Source organism: Scyliorhinus torazame, chromosome 13, assembly GCF_047496885.1.
Source record: "Scyliorhinus torazame isolate Kashiwa2021f chromosome 13, sScyTor2.1, whole genome shotgun sequence".
Lineage (NCBI taxonomy): Eukaryota > Metazoa > Chordata > Chondrichthyes > Carcharhiniformes > Scyliorhinidae > Scyliorhinus > Scyliorhinus torazame.
In genome coordinates this window covers 70400942-70415300 of record NC_092719.1, presented here as the reverse complement: position 1 = coordinate 70415300, position 14359 = coordinate 70400942, and the positions used below count along the sequence as shown (strand labels likewise).

The window sequence follows — 14359 nt, the reverse complement described above, 5'->3', positions numbered from 1 at the left end:
ACACCGCGGAATACTTCTTTGTTTCCTCCCATGTAAATTGTGTGAGAATAGGCGCAGAGCATATTGAAAAGGAAAGAGTCAGGTTGCAGAAAACACCCTGTGATTCATAATAATATGGAAATATGAGGGATTAGGAAGCAAGGAGCATGGAGTAATTAGTCTGATGTCAAGGCAACTCTTTTCAGGAGAGAAGCAGCACCCTACTTGTGATATTGGTACAGAACCAAATGTGTCAAAATATTCTATTTCGCAACACAAAAATAATCCACTACACGGAGTAGATTAATGGGGGGAAATATCCACCAGCAGAATGTTAAACATGGAAAAATCGCAGCAGGGCGTGGAAGGGGCTGTGTGTTGCTATAGAGATATATAGAGATGAGCAAGGTTCTGAGAGTGTGCTATAGATAATTGTCTGACCTCTCTGATAATGTCTGGTGATAATGTGAAATGGGGCTTCTGAATGGGGAGGAGGGTTATCACTATGTCCAATGCCCCCACTTGCAATGTCTAAATAGTCACCAGCACTCCGCGTTACATAGAGTGAGACCAGCTGATCACTAATTTTGTGAACTTACAGTTTCGAGCTGTAGAGAGGCATGGAGGCACTTGCTAAGCTTTCAGCATTTCTGGAGTGTCTGTTGGCATCAGAGTAGGTCCCAGCGGTGGTATGGTATCCATGCAATGTCAGGCTGAGAGTCACCTCACAGGGCAATTGTCCAATTGCAATGGGCATGTCTATTCTGAAATGGAAATAAAACTTAGCTTAGTCCAAACCAGCAAGCAGTTCTTTTTTCTCCCTCGAAAAGTTATTCTCGGGAGAGGGACATCACTGCCAAGGTCAAAATTTATCACCCATCCCTAGCTGCGCTAGAGAAAGTGATGGTGAGCAGTCACCTTGAGCCACTACATGGGGAAGGTTCTCCCTCAAGTGCTGTTAGATACGGATTTCCAGGATTTTTGCCCAGTGCCTGACTGGTCTGCACAATTGAGTCAATTGCTTCACAGTTCCAGGGTCCCAGGTTCGATTCCAGCTTGGGTCACTGTCTGTGCAGAGTCTGCACATCCTCCCCGTGTGTGCGTGGGTTTCCTCCGGGTGCTCCGGTTTCCTCCCACAGTCCAAAGTTGTGCGGGTTAGATGGATTGGCCATGATAAATTGCCCTTATTGTCCAAAATTGCCCTTAGTGTTGGGTGGGGTTGCTGGGTTATGGGGATAGGGTGGAGGTGTTGACCTTGGGTATGGTGCTCTTTCCAAGAGCCGGTGCAGACTCGACGGGCCGAATGGCCTCCTTCTGCACTGTAAATTCTATGAACTGATGGTCTTCAGTATGCTATACGGCAAACAGTAGGGTTTTGTGAGCTGTTTATGCGTTATAAACAGCAAGAAAATAAAATAATCGAAATGCAGTTGTTCCGAATTACAAGTCGTTCCGAAGTGCAACTTGTGATGAAATTCCAATCGTGAAGTGTGCTTAACTGGAACTTCAGACATAATCCGCAAAATGCAGCTTTCATGCAACAGAGAGTCATGATCCAAACTGGAGAACAGACTTCTGATTTCAATCTCTCCACTTCAGAACACAATATAAAACTGGTGGATTAAATTATTTATTCCGATGATTGGGTTGCAATTTCTATTGCTGCATATCTCAATTTTTAATTGCAACCAGAAAGTTAAAAAAATGGTTCGGAATATCCGATATTGGAAACAGGTTGAATACTTCAGCATGCTGTACTTACTTCTGATTCCATCTGGCCACAAAGAAAAGGGAAGGTTTTGTGATGCAAATTCTGTCCGTCTTCGCCCCTTGGCATAACTCATTACCCCCGAAGATTAACGAACAAGACACAAATAAGTTCTCGTAGCTACACCCAGAGATAGAAAAAAAAAGTCAATCGTGGACATTCTTATTTCGGCAAAATCACTAAGATCAGCTGTGACCAGCTGGAACTCAAAGATTGGTTCAGTTACTGATGAGAAATGTTAAGACTACCAGCGCGCCAAGCACATTAAGGTGCAATTGATAGGACTAAAGAAAATATTGTACAAAGATGGACTGGCAACGTTTTACATGAAACCACAGGTATTTATTAATAATGGAATGTCGTATATTACATGGAAAATAATAGGAAGTCTGCTACTGTTTTGACTGGCTTTGAATAGAACGGTATGACGGTGGGAAGGAAGAGGCAGGCTCCTCTCTCTTGGTTTTAATTCTTTGAATTCACATTTCCACAAACAATGAGTTATGTCATGCTGGAAAAAGTCAATATGACATCATAACAGCAATTAATTTGGGAAATGAGTTAAAACAAGTCATTTCAAAGAGGTTAAGCTGTGGCTTTTCAAAAACTGAAGTGTATGGAAAAATGAATACGTCCTTTTGAAGTAGGTTCACTGTTGTAATTTGGACAAAGCAAACTCTCACAATCAGTGACATGACAGTAACCAGAAAATGTGGCGTGGAATTCTCTGACCCGGGGCACCTGGAATGCCTTTCCCGGTGGGACGGAAAATTGGGCGTCAGGGGAAAATTGGGATCGGCTCCCACCGTGATGCCCGACCCCTGCTGGCGATGTGAATGAGGTCTACGATACGTGCCAGTGGGGAGATTTAAATAAATGCAAATGGGTCTTAATGACCTAGTTGCATCTATTTAGTGGACCCAGTGCCCTATGCTCCAGCCTCCTGTGATTCTCCGGTCCTCGTGGCCAGGAACCATTTGGGCACGGATAACCTGTGGTCGAAGCAATCATGAACCTGATGTGGTGGACCTTGCAGTGGGCAACAGGGTCCCTTGATCACATCAAAGAGAGGTAAATGCAGTGAAATCAGACGCTTGAGTGGTTGGAATGCACTTCGTGCTTGGAATGCACTTACTTCTCTTTGATGTGATCATATTTACAAACATTGGGTTTCACCACCAGAGGTTATGAATGAATCAAAGCTGCAGATGGTTTTTCTAAGCTGTCAATCACAGATCACTACTGGAAAGCTAAGAATGGCCCGCAGATAGTGAATTTGTGGGAACCAGATGCAGGCACAGCTGCTCTCCTTTGAGGAACGGACACATGGAGCTGCAAGGTAAGTATTACAGCTATAATGCTCCCCACTGCTCCTGTCTGGACGGCTCTCTAGCTTCCAAAGGTCCCTTTTCTCTGTGTGTGTGTGTGGCGGGGGGGGGGGGGGGGGAGTCTATGCATGGGGGGGATCTAAGGATGGGGTTTCATTGGGCATGGAGTCCCTGTGAGGGCTCCCCCTATTACAGGTGTCCTTGTGGGAGATCCCCCTGTTACCGTGGTACCTGGGGTGGTTCCCCCTATTAAAGGGGCCCCTGTGGGGGGTGTTGCTAACTTTTGGTTGGTTCAATTGGCTGTTTTATAACCTTTACTCTAGAGTCGCCAGGTATCTTTATGATACCGCCAGGAGGTTCAAGTTCAAGTAATGATCAATAACTCAACACACCAATTAGTAAGATTCAAATCAAAGTACATTTATTATACACAGTAAATCGCTACTCATGCATAAACTCTACTTTCAAAGCTATTTCTATCACTAACAGGCCAATACTTAGCTTCGGACTGGCCCACCAGGTCAGGGGAACAAATGTCCTTTCGTTTGGGTTCGAACTGAGAGTACTACGAACTGAGAGTACTATGAACTGAGAGTACTACGAACTGAGAGTACTGCGAACTGAGAGTACTACGAACTGAGAGTACTATGAACTGAGAGTACTACGAACTTAGAGTACTACGAACTGAGAGTACTACGAACTGGGAGTACTACGAACTGAGAGTACTACGAACTGGGAGTACTACGAACTGGATGAAGGCTAAACCTATGGACTGTGGGACAATGGACAATTCAGCTCACCTTCCAGCCCAGTTACTTGGGATTCCATGCACAGCATAAATTATGAAGCTCAAATATGTGGTATTCAGCTGTGTCTGCTCAACTGATGGGGTTTCTATGGCACCGACATGGTCAACTTGGTAGTCAGTGTCAAAGTTGTTGCAGTAGATATGTACCAGTTGGGAGACAGCACCAGTCAGCGCATTGATAGCTCCACTGAGTGAACCTGGAAAGTAGAAGAAACATTTAAAAACAAATTCTCAGGATGGGGGCATTGCTGGACACATTAGTCTTCACTGCCCATTCCTCAGTGCCTGGATTGGATACAATTGAATGGTTTGCTTGGCCATTTCAGTAGACAATTTAAAGTTAACCATGTTAGTGTGGGACTGGAGTCACATATAGTCAGACCAGGTAAGGACGACAGATTTCCTCCCCCACCGGACATCTATGAACCAGTTGGATCTTTCTTTTACTGCTCTGAGTCCAAATTGACTAACTGTCATAGTGGGAATATTAGCTCACGTTCTTCAGGGTTATTAGTGCAGTAAAAGTAACATACACGCCTGTACATGAAAAGCATCGATAGCTTTCACTCAATTTGAATTGGTACTTAGCGTCAATTACTGGGGCAAATCTTAACGAATGTTGGAGCAGGCTCGAATGGCCGAATTACCTATTCCTGCCCTGAAGTCCTATGTTCCTATGAAGCGACCTTTGTGTTCCACTCCTTGAACCTTGAATTCTGGATTATGTCTTATGATACTGGCAAAACAGTCCTGAAATTACTCTTTTAAATGTTAAAAAGATCCACAAACAAAAACAATAAAAGTGGAACTAGTAATTTGTTAGACAAGCCTCGTGATGTTGTTATCCAAAGCTTTATTGCCACAAAGCTGAATGTGCCCTTTCCCTCGCCCTGTGTTTGTTGATCTATTTTAGCACCATGTTCCCCATCCTTGTCCCTGCCTGAAAAATATCTCCATGGCCTTGTTCCACTTTATTTGTGCATTCCATTCCTCTGAATCTGGCCTTTTGTACATTCTCATCCCTCCAATCCCCCCCCCCCCCTTTGACAGTGGACCCTTCAACTGCCTGTGTCCTACTCTGTGGAGCTGTTATACCCCTAACGACTCCCTGAATCTATCCTTACTTCTCTCTACCTCACAAATAGACCTCAGTGTTCATCGCCTCTACTAATCTCCTCTTTCATGCCTTACTATCTGTTTGGCCTTGTATATTTGTGATGCAACTTTAAATCCCTGCCCTATCATAGAACCCCTACAGTGCAGAAGGAAGCCATGTATCCCATTGTGACGGCACCGACCCTCTGAGAGAGCACACCACCTCGGTCCACTTCCCCGCCCGATCCCCGTAACCCCACATAACTGACACATCTTTGGACTGTGGGAGGAAACCGGAGTACCCGGATGAAACCCACGCAGACAAGGGAGAACGTGCAAACTCCACATAGACAGGCACTCAAGGCCAGATTTGCAACAAGGGCCCCATATGCCGTGAGGCTGCAGAGCTAACCACTGTGGCACTGTGCTGCTAAACTTGCCAATTTTACAGACAAGCGACACGGTGACACAGTGGCTAGCACTGCTGCCTCACAGCACCAGAGACCTGGGTTTGATTCCGACCTCGGATGACTGTGTGGAGCTTGTACATTCTTAAGGTGTCTGCGTGGGTTTTCTCCAGGTGCTCCGGTTTCCTCCCACAGTCCAAAGAGGTGCAGGTTAGGTGGATTGGATATGCCAAAATCACCCTGAGGTGGCGTTACCCGGATAGGGTGGGGACTAGGCCTAGGCATGGTGCTCTTTCAGAGGGTCGGTGCAGACTCGATGGGACAAATGACCTCTTCTGTACTGTAGGGATTCTGTGAAATGAAATGTAATATTTTCACAATTGGTTTTTCCTCCACAGAGGGCATTGGGACAAAGTAAAATAAATCTGATAATAAACCTACTCACCCTCTACCCTCCTCCCAGGGAAGGCTGTAAATAAACAGCCGGTTTGCCAACATGCAAGAGGAGATCTCAACAGGTTAATTCTCTGCATGCAGGTGAAATGAAAGATGACTTTAGAAAATATGAGCCAATCTTTTCAGATGCTGATTGATCTTTTTGCTCTGGTTTCACTTCATGGGCTGGATTCTCCGATTTTTAGGCTATGTCCCTACATGGGTGTGGGAACGGTGGCGTTTTATGACAGGCAAAATGGCGTATAACAGCCACCGATCTTCCGTTTCGCTGGGAGCTAGTATCAAGGCAGCGTAGTGCCCCCAATTTGGCCAACTCGTGCACCCCGGACCACCTCCCCACAGTGCCCCCAGTCCCTGGCAAAGTCCCCCCTGCCCACGGATCGGCCCTCCCCCGACTGAGTCCACAGCCGCCACACCGAGTTCCCAACGGGTGAGACCATGAGGGACCCACGCTGTCGGGAACTCGGCTGGTCAGGGGCCAAGCATCAGGCAACGTCCTGAGGCCAGTGGTACGCCGCTTTGAAAGGGGCGGAGCACCGCAAAAGGAGCGCCGCCCCCGATTTGGTCGGAAACTTTGATTCTCCGGCCGATCGCCGAACGCGATTCTGGCGTCTGCGAAGAATCCCACCCAGTATTGCAGATGGTATTGGCTGATTTAACATGCAATGCCCCAAATAGTGTTTTTCTAATGAAGGCTGTGCCTGTTATTGAGAAGTGCCAAGCAGAGTGAGTGAAATGTAAGAAGACAAGTTGCCCACATATCCTTACAGCCAGTTATAGAGAATGGATTGCAAGGAGCCTGCTACAAGGCCCAAACCCGGCGCCATATTTGACGAGCGTTTCCTAGTAAAGGGAAGATTTGAGTAAAGAAAACAAATATAGCTTACTATTCATCCATTCCAACACTAGTAGTAAGTGTGGTGTTGACCTTTAGCAACTTTGAGTTACTGAGTTCGAATCCCACCACAGAAATTTGCGACATAGAGTTCAATATTTGTATGAATTGTAGGCTATTGTTGATCAGCAATGACAACGAAAGCTGGCAAATTCTTGAGAAAACCTAACTGGTTCATTATTGTCATTCAGGGAAGGGAGCCTGCCTACATGTGTCATCTATTCTTCCATTACCCTATTCACTCTTAATGCCCTCAAGGCAACTCGACCTGGGCAATAAATGCGGCCTTGTTGGTGTCACTCATGTACCCAAAAGAAATTTTAAAAACAGCAACTAAACCACTTCGATCAGTTCAGCATAAACAAGAAGCATGCTCACAAACGTAATAAATTAACACACGCAAGTCCCTGTTCAAGGCACACACCATCCTAACTAATGTCACCGTTCCTTCACTGTCACTGGGTCAAATTTCTGGAACTCACTTCCCAACATGTGTGTTTTTTAAAATATAATTTTTACGGGATGTGAACATGACTATGTCAGGCTGCTGCTTGACTAGTCTGTGAGACAGAGCTCCCAATGTTGGCACAAGCCCCCAGATGTTAGCAAGGAGGACTTTGCAGGGTTGACAGGGCTGGGGTTGCCATTGTCATTTCCAAAGCCGAGGTCGATTTTGGGTGGTCCGTCCATTTATTTTCCTTTCTATACAACTGAGTATTAAGTGCCATTTCAGAGGCCATTTAAGAGTCAACCACATTGCCGTGGATCTGGAGTCACATGTAGGCCAGACCAGGTAAGGGCAGCAGATTCCCTTCCTGAAAGACATTTGTGAACTAGCTGCTTTTTTTACGACAATCAACAAGGGTTTCATGGTTATCATTAGACCTTTAATTTCAGATATTTATTGCATTCGATTTCCACCACCTGCCATGGCATCAGTTGATCTTGGATCCCCAGAGTATTGCCCTCGGTCTCTGGGTCACTCTGGCTCACCAGTACAATGACAATACCACTACGCCACTGCCTCCCCTATGGTGTAGAAGTGCCTACACCATCTGAACTGCCGTGGTTGTATGAAAGTCGGATACCATCACATTCTCAAGGACAATTAGAGGCGGGCATTAAACATTGGTCTAGCCAGTGACACCCACAACATGTGGATGAACAGATTAAAAAAGTTTTTACCTTGATTGTCCGGCAATTGAACTGGATGAAATGAAGCCTGAAAGTGGAAAAGAAATGGCAGCTGATTAGTTGCTGAAAAAAATCCCTGACTTTACTTAAGCAAAGCAAAGCAATAAATTCAGGTTTTTAGGAATTTCCTTTGCGATAAAAGGTGGATTAATTCATGCAAACACAGCTGGTCATGTCTGCTTAACTGACCTGCTTATCAACTTTTTAATGAAAATTTACTTGATACATTTGAAATAACCAGAATAATATTGTGCAACTGAGATTATTTACACAATAAGTAGTGGGCGCCAGGTTTTTCCTGCCGCCTGCAGTGCCGAGGTTATTAAACAGGACTCTGCTTCATTTCTAGGCGCCTGCGAGGACCATCCCTCTGAGGCCGCACTTAGGCTCACTTCCTGCACCAATGAGCTTCGCTCGCCAGTGCAGGACGAGATTGGGATGCCATTTTTAAATGGCGCCCCAATCTCTAGACCCCCCACCGCAGCCTCGGTCCCCACTCCTCCCCACGCCCCAACTCACTCGAGGTAATCGAGCACCCACACCCCAATTCCCTGCACAGGCAGGATGCCACCTGGTGACAACCAGCCTGGTACCCTGGCAGTGCCATGATGCCTGGGTGGCATCGGGGGTGCCAGGGTCCTACCATCCTGTCCAGAATCCGAACCCCAAATGCCGATATGTCTGTTCCCCATTTGTGGAAATCAATGCTAAACAGTGCTAACTCGGGATCTCTGAGCCGAGGCCGTTCGATCCCGGGTGCAGGGTAGATTCAGGGTGGATCCTGGCCTCAATGGGTGGGATCCAGGTCATGACACCTCGCGAGATCTCGTTAGAACTTGCGAGGCGAGGCCAAGCCGGTAAATCTCGCGAAAGGCCTCTTGCAAGATTTACTGGCCTCGTTGTGTCTCGAGTCAGGTGTGATAGGGTTGGTAGATCACGCCCAGCATATTTTATCACGTGATGCATATCCAGCAGCAATGTATTCCCGGATGCATAATTTACATTGGAACTTTTTTGAAATATATATTTTTATTAGACATTTTCATTTTTACAAATAACACAACGAATCCTCAAAACTGGTGCAGTCCAGCATAAATGCTTCTATGTATCTGAATAAGACAGGAGAACACCAACACAGTTGGTTCAGCTTAATCATTAAACTTGGAGCCTCCCTTGATAAAGGAAAAAAGACAGTGAACAGATAAGCTGGAGAATGGGGGAGAAGAGGATAAAGCCATGCAAATGGGGTAAAATGGTGCACACCTTCACATCTAGCGATTGGGAAAATAGAAACAGGAGTAGGTCATTCAGCCCCTCGAGCCTGACCCACCATTTAATGAGATCGAGGCTGGTCTGTGGCCTAACTCCATATACCTGTCTTGGCCCATATCCCTTAATACCTTTGCTTAACCTACCTGTCTCATATTTAAAATTAACAGATTAAGTTATGAGGAGAGTTTACACAGATTAGGCCTATTTTCGCTAGAATTTGAAAGGTTAAGGGGTGATCTGTTCGAAGTATTCAAGATATTAACAGGGAAAGACAGGATAGAAAAAGATAAACTATTTCCACTGGCTGGAAATTCTAAAAATAGGAGGCATCGTCTAAAGATTAGGGCTAGACCTTCAGGAGAGATCTTAGGAAGCACATCTTCACTCAAAGAGTGGTAGAGGTTTCGAACTATCTCCCACAAACAGAAGTTGAAGTTAGAACAGTTAATGTGTCATTTTTGCAAACCTACATTGCACTCCCTCCAAGGCCAAAATATCCTTCCTAAGGTGTTGTGCCCAGAACCGCTCACAATACTCCAAGTGAGGTCTAACTAGGGTTTTGTCTCGCCGCAGCCTAACCCGTGTCTTTATACTCCAATCCTCTATATACAAAGGCTAGCATTCTATTAGCATTTTGATTATTTTCTGCACATGTTCCTGGCATTTTAAGGATCTATGCACCTGAACCCCCAAGTCTCTTTGGATGTCCACTGTACCTAGCCTCCTTCCATTTAGAAAGTACTCTTTCCTTTTTTGGTCCAAAATGGATAACCTCACACTTCTTTACATTGAATGCCATCTGCCACAATTTTGCCCATTTACCTCCTCTGTCAATATCTCCTTGCAATTTTATGCCATCATCTCGGCTGTCGACAATGCCACCTAACTTTATATTATCAGCAAATGTGGATGTATGACTTTCTCTGCCATCTGCCAAGTCATTAATGAATAATGTGAATTGCTCATACAGCCAAAGGAAATATAAGATAAGGTTTTGCGCCCCCTTCGGGCACACATCAAAACATACCTCGCTCAACTCCAATTATACCAGAGTACTAGTGACACATTATTACCTCTTTTTCTCAAAAGGAGACCTGCCTGTATCTTTGCAGGAGCCAGGCAACAAATTTATTAGCCCCCAAAACAAAGAAAAAGTTAGCCAAAAATAATCGTGAAGACATTAGTTCTTAGGGGATATCTTACATTTAACCACAAGATGCAACGAATCCCCAAAATTTAGTACAGTACAGAGTAATCAATATTCCACATATTCATACAGAAAAGACAAGCAAGTATTCATACAGTTGAGTTGTAATCATTGTGGTTGGCATCATCTTTCAAAAAGGAAAGTGAAAGGATAGCAGCACGGTAGCACAAGTGGATAGCACTGTGGCTTCACAGCGCCAGGGTCCCAGGTTCGATTCCCTGCTGGGTCACTGTCTGTGTGGAGTCTGCAAGTTCTCCCCATGTCTGCGTGAGTTTCCTCCGGGTGCTCCGGTTTCCTCCTGCAGTCCAAAGACGTGCAGGTTAGGTGGATTGGCTGAGATAAATAGCCCTTAGTGACCAAAAGGGTTAGGAGGGGTTATTGGGTTGCAGGGATAGGGTGGAAGTGAGGGCTTAAGTGGGTCGGTGCAGACTCGGTGGGTCAAGTGGCCTCCTTCTGCACTGTGTGTTCTATGTTCTATGACAAATAGAGGAGAGGATGTCAGGATAGCTGGATACCAGCAAAAGGCCAAGATCACATGGCACTATGATGCCCACCCACCTCCACAGGGCAACAAGGTATACTCCTCAGGAAAGAGAAGATAAAATGTGCCAGAATAAGAGTGGGAACAGAATGCCCCTCCCTCAATCTGATCCCACCCAATAAGATCTACAAGTGACCACTGTCACTGCCCACACAGCCAAGTGAATATGAACGACCAACCCAAAAAGGACTGGCTATCCCAGGATTAACCGACCAGGCCCAGGCATGCACCAGTACCGATTCTCCCAACTCCTACAACACCAAAGATGCCAACGACTGAAACAAAAGAGGAACCCGGTCTTTTCCAGGATACATGGTCTGTCTATACTTTCATAGGAGATGAGCAAGGATTCCTTGATCCCGAAATAACAAAAGTACAAAAGAAAACACACAACACCAATAGTTCTAACAGGGGTTCTCCTCACCCTCAATGAGGACGTATGTGGACATACCAACCACCTCAATATCAAACCACCTGCCACCCTGCTGTGGCGCTACTCAACTTATCTATAAATAAAGAGAATGGTACCAACAAATGTTTTCCCTCAGTGTAAAAGCACAGATTACAGCACATAAAAAAACAGGTAATTACTGCATAATCCTCATGTCACACAACCAACTCAGCATGAATTTCATAGTATAACAGGTTAACAGGTGACAAACGCCCCTGTGCTTATATATCGTACACCCTCGTCAGGATAAAAGGCAATAACATGAAATCAGGAGTATAATTACAAGGGAACAAAGTTCAGGATTAATGATGAACTACAGGATAATATAACCATCCAAGAGCTTGGAAAGATCAAAGCCATGATAGGATTGTCATGACCTGGATCCATCCAGAGTTTCACTGAAGCCCTCGCACCTCCACCATGTTGTCATCTCAAAGGTCCAGTAAAGAAACATCTAGGCCCCGGCAAGTGGCGAAGGCCCTTCGCACTCAGCCGCCTCCAAACCTTCTCGATGGAACACCGAAGGACAAGACAATATAAGACCAGTGGTCGGGGCTTCTGACCGACCACAGGCTTCAAAGTCAAAGACCGGACACAATGTGTTCCATCGAACTCGAAATGCCCAACCTTCAAATCGCGATTGTGAAAGCATGGCAGCCAGTTCTCAAGTTTGGCTTGGAATTTATCCCCAGTTCCCTTTGGGAGACCGAGGACACGAACACTGCTTCTCCAGCGTCATTTCCCCGAATCAATCAGGATGTTCGACATACCATACAGCAGGATTTCCAAAGACTGAAGGTGAGCTCCCCCAGAGGAAATTGCCCTATCAACTGACAGGATTTTCTTCTCTGCTTCATGCATGCTCTTCAGAATATCTTGCAGTTTATCAGTGTGAGCGCCAATAATCTGTGCCGGGGTGCTGAGGCCATCATCTGCAACTTCACTCACAATGGCAGCCATAATCTCGACGGCAACAGCATCGCCGAAACATAGGCTCTCCTATCAGTAGAACTGCCACCGCGAACTGGGCCCCACCCCGGCCATCTCCGACTACCTCAATCAACCAAAGATTTTCTTGACTTTACTGGACTCCACATCGCCAAAATTTAACTAGGACCTTCCAGGAATATCGCACATATCAGGATCAAATAATTATGGGTTGCGCATCAGGGTGGATGAAAGGTATTTAAAGATGAGTAGTGCCAGAGCTGGGTGAAAACGCAGCACTCGCCTGCCTACAAAGACTAGTAAAACAGTGGCACATTGAATAGGGGGAGGACAACCCAAACATGCCTTAAAGATGTGTTCATCAGGCACACAGTAGCAGTGCTGCTGAACAATTTTAATTCCATTGGCTAGATGAGACCGGGATCTTCAATTATCGAAGCACTGAGGATTTCTAAATGAACGGCTTGAAAATCTTGCATTGATGCAGCAACCCCAAAAGGTCCCGGTCATTTTAAGTCAATGAATTATTTTGGGAGTGTGCTCACTATCGTAATGTAGGAAACATGGAGGTACTCTGGGCACAGCAAACTGCCGCAGTCAGCAATGTGATAATGGCCACATCTGTTGATTTTTGTAATGTTGATTGAGGTAAAAATATTGGCCAGGATGCTGCAGGGGAAGAACTTTATTGTTCCTCTTCAAATTAGTGTCATGGGATCCACATGATTATATTTACATGAGGGTGATGAGAGTAATCATCTGCTCACACAATGAGCAGAAACAAGGGACAGGATTCTCTGTTCCCTGATGCCGATTTCGTAATCGGCGATCAGGTGGAGAATCCCTTCTGGCGCCAAAATCGAGGACGGTGCCTGTTTGACGCAGGTTTTGTATGCTCCACCCCTCCGAAACAGCATCATCGCGTCACCCGCTGTACTCTGTTGGAACGGCCTCAGCGAGTCACATGAAGCCCGCCCCTGATGGATCAAGTTCCCAACCGCGCGGTTGACGTGCGGACTCAGCAGTCGGGAACCTGGCGTGGTGGCTGCGGTCTGTGTCCAGCGGCGCCTCAGTCGTGTGGGAGCCGTGTTGCTGGCCGGGGGGGGGGGGGGGGGTGCTTCCCTCACCTCGACAGTGGCACCGTTGCGTTCCTGAACACACGTACAGTAGACACCATTTGCATATCATTGCGGGTCCGACCAGGTATTCACCGGAGCCGCCGCGATTCTCCGCCTCCGATGGGCCGTGTTCATAAAAATCGTTAAACCGCGTGGTGGCTGCTGAGGGGGAGAGAGAGGAGGCAGGGCACCGAGAGGAGTGACTGCAGGCTGCCGGGCTGCACACTGGCCGGGCTGGCTGGGGCCGGGGCGCTCTGCCATGTAGTTCCTGGCTCTGCGACAGCATCTCCCCTATGGATGGGCCTATGTTCCAGAGACCTGTCTGCGCGGCAGCTAGTCCCTGGGATCGGCCTGCCCTCCAATCGTCCACCCCCTCGGGTGTTCCTACCTCCACCTGCTTACCGAGTCAACTGTGTGCACCAGATAGTGTGCCAGGAGTCTCTTCACTAAAGTGCCCAACTGAGGTGAGTGTCTCTGGGATGGTGGAGGGTGTTAGAGACAGCTGTGATGGGAAATCTGTGTCATCCTCCGACCCAAGCTCCGGGGTCTCCTGAGTCTCGCGCGGAGGGCTGGTATCTGAACTGCTCGCCTTGTCAGTGCTCAGCTCATGGGGGGTTCCGGCTGTAGCACTGGCTAGGGGCGGGGGATGCCAGATAGACCTGCCTCATCACCAGCAGGCCCTGCAAGACACAAGACAAGACCCATGATTAGACTGCGGGCCAGGGGGAGGTTAATCCTAAGGAAGGAGCTGCGCTCCGAAAGCTAGTGATTCAAAACAAACAAACAAGGGGCAGCACGGTAGCATTGTGGATAGCACAATTGCTTCACAGCTCCAGGGTCCCAGGTTCGATTCCGGCTTGGGTCACTGTCTGTGCGGAGTCTGCACATCCTC

General features: G+C 46.7%; 1 protein-coding gene across 1 annotated transcript in view; it reads right to left on the bottom strand.

Moving 5' to 3' along the window:
• Positions 1–14359, bottom strand: part of LOC140388097 (phosphatidylinositol 3-kinase C2 domain-containing subunit gamma-like) — a 310331-nt gene that overhangs the window by 196051 nt on the left and 99921 nt on the right. The window contains exons 11-14 of the mRNA XM_072471736.1: positions 7922–7958; positions 3876–4080; positions 1742–1867; positions 579–743 (exon numbers count right to left, since the gene is read on the bottom strand). Of these exons, the coding sequence (XP_072327837.1) occupies positions 579–743; positions 1742–1867; positions 3876–4080; positions 7922–7958 (533 nt within the window). The remainder of the gene's footprint in view (positions 1–578; positions 744–1741; positions 1868–3875; positions 4081–7921; positions 7959–14359) is intronic.